Here is a 9,673-nt window from a genome sequence, read left to right as displayed (position 1 = left end):
CCTCCCGCTCACATTACACTTTTGTATGTATAAGTTTGAGAAGGTTGAAGATGGTAAGTGATGGGGAAAGTTTACATCACCAAGATGCCATTTCAAATTGAATATTGGACATCACCCCTGGCCCTCCAGCCACGAGACCCTCCAGCCTCATGGCTTTCCCCTGGCCATTCTCTAGCTTCACCCCAGCCCTCACTTCTGACTGCTTGGGGAAACTCTAGGCTCCTTTTCCTTCATTCTGCAAAACTGTTCAGCTCTCTCTAACCCCTACTCCCTGACCTGGCTTCAGATACTCCTAGGCAAAGCTGACTCCACCAAGATAGGCACCAGATCAAGGGCTTTTGGGGTCACAGAACCCACTTGAAGAAGGTAGTGGTGGTAATAAGTAGCAACTTTTCTGTCTATTGTATAGAAATGTAGGGATCACTAACCAACATGATGTTTATATTGAGTATACGAGTATTTTCTCACTTCTAAATAATCTGCCCTCCCCTCCACCAGAGAGGTAAGTAGTGAAAATTCATCATAATTACCATTTTGATTAGCTTTTTAAGCTTGTGGTTTCATTGAATAATAACTGCCCGCTTCATTTTTTAAAAAGTAGAATGCTAAAATTTGACCAATAACTAGAGTAATGCATTTTTTAAAAAACATATGAAAATTGTTTTGAAGGGGCTGTCATTGTCCAATTGCAAATGCAATGTGTGAACACTGAGCTTTATAAATTAGGTAAGGCAGTGAAGACCCCTGGGGGGCGATGGTTGGCATACTTTAAAGTCTCAGTCGCCTTTCCAGAAGCTGCAGAAAAGCTGCATCTTTATGCAGTAATTTGAAATGTTATATTTATGTTGGCTTATTTTCTTGGCAGGTTGTATGTAAAATACCTGTTGTGAAGCATGAAGAAAATAAGGTGCAAGCAGCAGTGCCTAAGGTATGATAGTGACTAATATGACCATTATCATTATTATTATTATTATTATTTTGCTGACCAGTACAGGAATTGAACCCTAACCCCCAACACCACACTCTAACCAACTGAGCTGACCGGTCAGATCATTATTAACCTATTTGTTGTTTATATTGGTGCTGGCTGTTCTTAGGAAGCAATGACTTTGTAAGCTCCATTGAGAATCAGTCTTATGAAGAGACAAGACCTGATTGCCTGTGTAGTAAGAGTCTGTGGTTCATTCCTGCCACACCCAAAGAAATCTCTCTCATTCATGACACGCCAACAGTTTCACTGTTAAAGACTTTGTCCTCTTACAAAATACAAACGATATGCATAAAATGACATAAAGCTTTACGGTGATTGAGTTGGTTAAATCCTCTCCTGAGAACTATTTTGATAGAAAGAGGAAATAGAGTAATAAGGGGCAACTGCTGCCCATGATGAGATGGAGAGGCAGCAACAGAGGTGGAAAACAAGATCTGCAAAGAGAAATGCTGGTGGGGAGAGTGGGGAGGTGATGACGATGCATTTTGGTTGCTTTGTAGTATGATCTAGAGCTGGCTGCTTTTAAGTTCATCTTTACATGGAATGGAGGTACGATTTATGGGAATTTACAAGTTAATGTAACGATCTGTTCTCTCAAGTTATTTTTATAGTAGTTAGAAGATGCATGCTATTTAATAGAAATGGCCCTTTTTTAGATTTATGGAGAAACGTGGTATTTTTATTCGTGTAATTAACTTTGTGATATATTTTCTATTGAAAGTTTGAAGACAAAAGTGCTTTGGAGATGCAAATAGAATTATTAAAGGCTAATTTAGAAAGCGAGAAGAAGAAGAGAGAAAGGTACTGGTGATAATGATTCTTAGTTGTTCCTTTGTCACTAATACAATATTTAACCATCTGTAAATTTATTACAGGTTTAGGAGGGAAGCAGACAGGGTGAACAAAATCTGGGAAAGGAAATTCTTTATTCTCAGGAACAGGTATAGTGTGGTGATATATACATATATATATATAAATTCTATTTATAAAAATGTGACTTGGAAGCCTTGCATTTTCTTTACATGTTAATTAATGTTAAATACCCTCATGTACTTTTAACAGAAAATGTAAAATAATTGGCCTAAAATAGAAGAGTAATCAAAGCCACGTTATTGAGGACTACCACATCTATGTTCATCAGGGACACTGCCTTGTAGTTTTCTTGTATTATCTTTGTCTTGCTTTGGAATCAGGGTGATGCTGGCCTCAGAGAATGAGTTTGGAAGTATTCCCTCTCCTACTTTTTGGAAGAGTTTAAGAAGAGTTGGTATTAGATCTTTGAGCGTTTGGTAGAATGCACCCATGAAGCCATCTGGTCCTGGGCTTTTCTTTGTTGCAAGGTTTTTGATTACCAATTCAGTCTCCTTGTTCGTTATTGGTCGGTTCAGGCTTTCTGTTTCTTCTTGATACAGTCTTGGTAGGTTATATGTTCCTAGGAATTTATGCATTTCCATTTGCCCACCTAGGTTATCCAAATAGTCCTTTATGATCTCACAAATTATTTTTGGTTTTGGGGGGGCCTTTAAAATTTTTTTGTTTTTAATTATTTTTGACACATAATTGTCCATATTTATGGGTTGGCATTTGGTAAGGACCATGGCCTAGTGAATGGATTAATCCATTGATGGTTTAATGGTGGTCATGGGCACGTTTCTGATGGCTTTAAAAGGAAGAGCATGTGAGAAGCTCTCTCTCTCTCATGCCAAGCCATTCTTGCCATGTGACACCCTGCATTGCTATAGAGTCACCACCAACAAGAAGGCAGCCCTCACCAGACGTGTTCCCTGGGCTTTGGACTTCCCAGCCTCTGGAACCATAAGCAATAAATATTGTTTTTTTACAAATTATCCAGTTTCAGATATTTGTGTTATAGGCAACAGAAACAGGCTAACAACAGACGCTGCAACGTGTAGTGTTCAAATCAGACTAGTAAACATATTCATCACCTAAAACATTTTTCATTTCATTGTGCTGGAAACATACAAAAGCCTCTCTTCTAGCCACTTGAAAGTATGCAATAAATTATTAACTGTAGTCACCCTGCAGTGCCATAGAACACTAGACATTATTCCTTCTATTTTGCTGTAATTTTGTGTCTTTTAACCAACCTCTCCCTATCTCCAACCCCCCTCTACCCCTCCCAGCCCCTGGTAACCACTATTCTACTCTCTGCTTCTATGAGATTAACTTTTTTAGCTTTTGCATATGAGTGAGAACATATGGTATTTATCTTTCTTAATTCATTTAACATAATGTCTTTCAGGCTCATCCATGTTCATCTGTTGATGAACACTTGGGTTGATTCCATAACTTAGTTACTATAAATAGTGCAGCAATAGATATAGGAGTGCAAATATTTCTTCAATATATTGATTTTCTTTCCTTTGGATGTATACCCAGTAGTAGGATTGCTAGATCACATGGTGTTTCTACTTTTAGGTTTTTTGAGGAACCTCCTTACTGTTTTCCATAATGGCTGTACTGCTTTACATTCTCACCAACAATGTATAAGACTCCTTCACATCCTCACCAGCATTTGTTTTCTGTCTTTTTGATAATAGCCATTCTAACTAAAGCAAGATGATATCTCATTGTGGTTTGATTTGCATTTCACTGATGATTAGTGATGTTAAGCATTTTTCAAAAACCTGTTGGCCATTTGTATGTCTTCATTTGAGAAATGTTCATTCAACTCATTTGCCCATATTTTAATTGAATTATTTATGGGTTGGTTTTGTTTTTGTTTTTGTTCTGTTTTTTGCTGAGTTGAGTTTCTCATATGTTCTGGACATTAATACTTTGTTGAATGAATAGTTTGTAAATATTTTCTCCCATTCCACAGGTTGTCTCTTCACCCTCGATTGTTTCCTTTCCTGTGCAGAAACATTTTAGCTTGATATAATCCCATTTGTCTATTTTTGCTTTTGTTGCCTGTGCCTTCGAGGTCTTCTCCATAAAGTCTTTGCCCAGACCAATTTCTTAAGGTGTTTCCCCTATGTTATCCTTTAGTAGTTTCATAGTTTCTGGTCTTACATGTAAGTCTTTAATCCATTTTGAGTTGATTTTTGTATACAGTGAGAGATTGTAGTCCAGTTTCATTCTTATGCATATGAATATATAGTATTCCCAGCACCATTTATTAAAGAGACTGTCCTTTACCCACTGAATATTCTTGGCACCTTTGTCAAAATGAGTTGACCATATATGCATGGGTTTATTGCTGGGTTCCCTGTTTTTTTCCATTGGTTTCTGTGTCTGTTTTAATGCCAGTACCATGTCGTTTTGATTACTATAGCTTTGTGGTATATTTTGAAGTCTATTAAAGCTTTCAGCCCATGAATGTGGGGAGTCTTTCAGTGTTTTTGTATCCTCTTCAATTTCTTTCATCTGTGTCTTATAGTTTTCCTTGTAGAGATCTTTCACACTTTGTTTAAAATTATTTTTAGGTATTATATATTTTTGTAGCTATGGTAAATGGGATTGCTTTTTTGATTTTTTTTTTCAAGTAGTTCATTTTTAGTGTATAGAAATGCTACCGATTTTTTTATGCTGGTTTTGTATCATGCAACTTTACTGAATTTGTTTATCAGTTCTAAGAGGTTTTTGGTGGTGCACTTAGGGTTTTCTATACATGAGATCATGTCATTTGCAAACAGGGACAATTTGACTTCTTTCTTTCTGATTTAGATGCCCTCCATTTCTTTCTCTTGCCTAATTGCTCTGGATAAGATTTCCTGTACTATGTTGAATGATGGTGGTGAAGGTGGGCATCCTTGTCTAGTTCCAGTTCTGAGACAAAAAACCTTCAACTTTTCCCCATTCAGTGTGATGTTAGCTGTGGGTTTGTCACTTATGGCCCTTATTTTGTTGAGATATATTCCTTCTATACCTAGTTTCTTAAGAGTTTTTATTATAAATGAATGTTGAACTTTATCAAATACTTATTCTGCATCTATTGAGATGATCACATGGGTTTTGTCCTTTATTTTGTTAATGTGTGTCATATTTAATGATTTGCATATGTTAAACCATCCTTACATTCCTGGGATAAATCTCACTTGATCATGGTGGATGATCTTTAATGTGCTACTGGTATTGTTTTGCTTGTATTTTGTTGAAGATTTTTGCATCTATGTTCATCAGGCATATTGGCCTATAGTTTTCTTTTATTGTTGTGTCCTTGTCTGGTTTTGGTATCCACATAATGCTGGCCTCATAGAATGAGTTTGGAAGAATTCCCTGCTCTTAAACTTTCCAGAAGAGTTTGAAAGTAATTGATATTAATTCTTCTTTAAACAGTTGGTAGAATTCAGTGAAGCCATCATATACTGGGCATTTTCTTAATAACAGACTTTTTATTACCAATTCAATCTTGTTACTTGTTATTGGTCTGTTCCCTCGGGCGGGAGCGCCGCCGCACTTCCCAAGTGGCACACTATCCAGTGCGCCACCGGGCCAGCCCTTATTACCAATTCAATCTTGTTACTTGTTATTGGTCTGTTAGGTTTTCTATGTTTTCTTGGTTCAATCTTGGTAGATTGTATGTGTCCAGGAATTTATTCATTTCCTCTAGGTTTTTCAATTTGTTGGTGTATACTTGTTAATAATAGTCTGTAATGATTCTTTGTATTTCTGTGGTATCAGTTGTAGTGTTTTCTTTTTCACTTATGATTTTATTTGTGTTTTTATTGGTTATGAATATTCATGAGATACAAAGCTGATGATTGTCACCCCTTGTGCTCAAGATGTGAAGGCCGGATCCATACTGGCAGCATGCACATTATTACCACAAATTGTGTTTGTAACCCATGTCCCCCACCCAATTATTCCCAACCTCCTTCTCACTCCCCCTCCCCCCCAGTCCATTTTGTAACCAAAAGTATGTTCTCTCCCTCTGCAAGTCCAATGCATGACTGTGGACTTTCTTTCCTTCCTTCTTTCTCTCTTAGCCCCCACTATGAGTGAGTACATGTGGTATTTATCCCTCTGTGCTTTGCTTATTTCACTCAACACAGGTTTCTACAGGCTCATCCATGTTGTTGCAAATGGGAGAATTTCATTCTTTTTTATGGCAGAGTAGTATTCCATGGTGTACATATACCACAGTTTCCTGTTAGTTGGAAATTTAATGTGGCATGATTTAGCTTCTTCTGCTTTCTCATTGGCAGTTTTGTTCTAACATTGGGTTTTGCTTTTTCTTATGTATTTGTGATAGTAGTCATCATTATTCAGATTCCATATGAAGGACCCCTTGAGAATTTCTTGCAGGACTGGTCATGTGGTAGTAAGCTCCCACAACTTTTATTTGTCTGGGAAATACACTATTTCTCCATCATTTCTGAAGGAGAGCCTTGCTGGGTAAAGAATTTTTGACTGACAATTTTTTTCTTTTAGTATTTTGAATATGTCATTCCACTTTTCTTCTGGCCTGTAGGGTTTCAGTTGAGAAGTCTGTTGTTAGTCTGATGGGGGTTCCCCTATATGTGACTTTACGCTTTTCTCTTGCTGCTTTTAGAATTCTCTCTTTGCCTTTGATCTTTGCAAATTTAACTATAATGGGTCTTGGGGAGGATCTGTTTGAGGACCTTTGAGTTTCCTGGATCTGAAGGTCTGTATCTCTCCCTACACCTGGGAAGTTTTCTGTTACTATTTCCTTTCTTAGGTTTTCAATACCTTTTCCTTTCTCCCCACCTTCTAGAATACCCACAATTTGGATGTTAGAGCACTAGAGGTTGTCTGCTCTTAGACTTTCCTTATTATTTTTAATTCTTTTTTTCCTTTTCTTTTGTCTGCCTGGGTTATTTCAAAAAGACTATCTTCGAGATCTGAAATTCTTTCTTCTGCTTGCTCTTCCCTGCTGCTCAAGCTCTCTGTTGTGTTTTTTATTTCACTGAGTGGATCTTTCATTTCTAGGAGTTCTGCTACACTCTTTTTTAAGGTTTTAATCTCTGTAAATTTCTTCCTTCATTTTCTGAATATTTTTTCTTGTTTTATTGTGTTCTCTAATTAAGTCTTCTTTTATTTCTTCAAGTTTTCTTAAGATCATTGCTCTGAATTCTTTTTCAGACATTTCAAGGATTCCCTGTTCCATGGAGTCTGATATTAGAGCATTACTGTATTCCTTCGGTGGTGTCATATCTTCTTGTTTATTTGTAGTTCTAGTATTTCTTTGTTGACATTTGGTCATTTGGTAGAGGTTTTGCTTCTTCTGTTACACTGAAGTTGGCTATGACGATAAAGATTTCTTCCTCTATTTGTAGGCTTTATTGGTGACTCTTATATCAGCGTATTTGAGTGAGCAGTAGGTTACCTGTAGAGTGGCCCTGGCTGCTACTGTGGTGGCGAATGATCTTTACTTGACAGTAGGTGTGGTAGTGGCTATATTACACCACCTTGGGTTGTGTTTCAGAATCTGTGGCCATAGAGTAAGCCTCATAACTCACCTCTTGGTGGGTCATGCCATGGGTGCTGGTGCTTCCCTCCAAGTCCAAAGTGGGAGGGGAGGCCCATGCCACTGCACAGGTCTCGTTGGCTCAGCTCACCTCTTAGCAGGGCATGCCACAGGGAGCTGGCACTTCCCTCTGGGTCCAAGGGGGGAAGGGCTGGCCTGCACCACTGTGTGGGTCTCATCTTCTCAGCTCACCTCTCAGTGGGGCATGCCGTGGGGAGCTGGTGCTTCCCTCTAGGTCCTTTGTCTTTTTTTATTGGTTAATCTAGCTAATGTTTTGTCACTTCATTTGTCTTTTCAAAAAAAACAACTTTTGGCTTCTTTTTTTTTTAAGTCTTTATTTTGTTTATTTCTCCTATGATCTTTATTATTTCTTTTTTTCTAGTAATTTTGGGTTTGGTCTGTTCTTGCTTTTCTGTGCCTTGAAATGCATCATTTTTATTCATTTTTGATCTATCCATTCATTGCTATAAACTCACCTTATAATACTGCTTTTGCTGTATCCCATAGGTTCTGGTATGTTGGGTTTCTATTTTCATGTGTTTCAAGAAATTCTTAAATTTCCTTCTTAATTTCTTTATTGGCATTTTGGTTGTTAGGAGTACGTTGTTTAACCTCCATGTATTTGTATAGTTTAGAAAGTTCCTCTTGTTATTGATTTTTAGTTTTATTCCATTGTGGTCAGAAAAGATAATTGATATGATTTCAATTTTTAAAAATTTGCTGAGACTTGTTCTGGGGCCTAACATATCGTCAATCCTGGAGAATATTCCATGTGCTGACGAAAAGAATGTGTATTCTATAGCTGTTGAATGAATTGTTGCTTAAATGTCTGTTAGGTCCATTTGATTTATAGTGCAGTTTAAATTCAATGTTTCTTTGTTGATTTTCAGTCTAGATGATCTGTCCAATGCTGAGAGTTAGATGTTAACGTCCACAACTATTATTGTACTGGAGTCTATCTCTGCCTTTAAGCTTAATGATATTTGCTTTATATATTTAGGTGCTCCAGTGTTGGGTGCATATATATTTTTAATTGTTATATCCTCTTCCTGAATTGATTATTTGACCTTTATTATTGTGACCTTCTTTGTCACTTTTTACTGTTTTTAAGTTAAAGTCTATTTTATCTGATATAAGTATAGCTACTCCTGCTCACTTTTGGTTTCTGTTTGCATAGTATATCTTCTTCCATCCCTTCACTTGCAGACTATGAGTGTCTTTACAGGTTAAGTGAATTTTTTGTAGGCAGCATTTGGCTGGATATTGGTTTTCAGTGATATCTGTGGGTTCCCCAGTGACCTAGGCTGTAGAAGTTTGTGGCAGTGACAGCAGTGGTATAGGTCATTATGGCCTTTGGTAGAACAGGTGCTTTCAGGATCCTCCTATTCACATTTTCCCCACAGTGGGAAGACTTAGCCAAGGGGATTCCTCTTGGTGTCAGGTCTGTCACAACCTACAAGCAGTTGCAGCAATTCTGGGTTCCAGGTGCAGGTGCTTGGAGTAACTGTGGAACTGGGGTCCTAGGCTCAGGCTCTCAAGAACCTGTTGTGGCACCTATATTTGGAGGTGCAGTTTTACCTTCTGTGGCAGAGTTGGATGTAGAAGGCTGACAGAGCCAGGATCTGTGGCTCTAAGACACCACCTGACAGCTTGGGCCTAGGGGGGCTGGCTTATTACTGTGACTTTGACCTTGGGGATCAGGACACAGCACTGGCCAAGCTCTGGGGTAGAAGGTATGTTCTGGAGGTTTGGGCCCGGAGAGCAGGGTACAGCTGTAATGCAGGAACCAGAACCAATAGGGCTCAGTGGCCACAAATATTGCAGGGCTCAGCAGCCACTCAGATCACAGGAGATGTGATGCCCTGTAGTGGTGACTCTAGACCTTGGGATAGAGGACTGAGTATTATCCCAGACTCTATGAGACCATGTGCAGCTGCCATAAGAACTCCTGAATGGCAGAGTACAGCTGTCATTTGGGCCTTGGGGTGGGGGCAGAGCAATGCTGATTCAATTCCATAGGAAAAGGGGTGTTGCAGCAGCTCAGACTCTAGGGGGATAGGCCAGCTGCAGGGAAGGAGGGTACTAAAGTTGTCTGGCCCCTTGAGCAGGGTGTCTCAGCTCAGTCACTGCTGTTTCCCTGTGACATGAGTACTACCTCTGTTCAGCCCTGGGATGCGCAGCTGCTCAGCTTGGCCAAGTTGACACAGGGGGGTAGGCTGCAGAAGCAACAG

General features: G+C 38.7%; 1 protein-coding gene across 1 annotated transcript in view; it reads left to right on the top strand.

Moving 5' to 3' along the window:
• LOC103600746 overlaps positions 1 to 9,052 on the top strand; it is a 111,818-nt gene extending 102,766 nt beyond the window's left edge. The window contains exons 9-10 of the mRNA XM_008585076.1: positions 866 to 928; positions 8,846 to 9,052. Coding sequence (XP_008583298.1) covers positions 866 to 928; positions 8,846 to 9,052 — 270 coding nt within the window. The remainder of the gene's footprint in view (positions 1 to 865; positions 929 to 8,845) is intronic.
• The last annotated feature ends 621 nt before the right edge of the window (positions 9,053 to 9,673 follow it).

Source organism: Galeopterus variegatus, unplaced genomic scaffold (assembly GCF_000696425.1).
Source record: "Galeopterus variegatus unplaced genomic scaffold, G_variegatus-3.0.2 Scaffold3444, whole genome shotgun sequence".
NCBI classification, from domain to species: Eukaryota; Metazoa; Chordata; class Mammalia; order Dermoptera; family Cynocephalidae; genus Galeopterus; species Galeopterus variegatus.
This window is presented reverse-complemented; position numbering and strand designations above follow the sequence as displayed.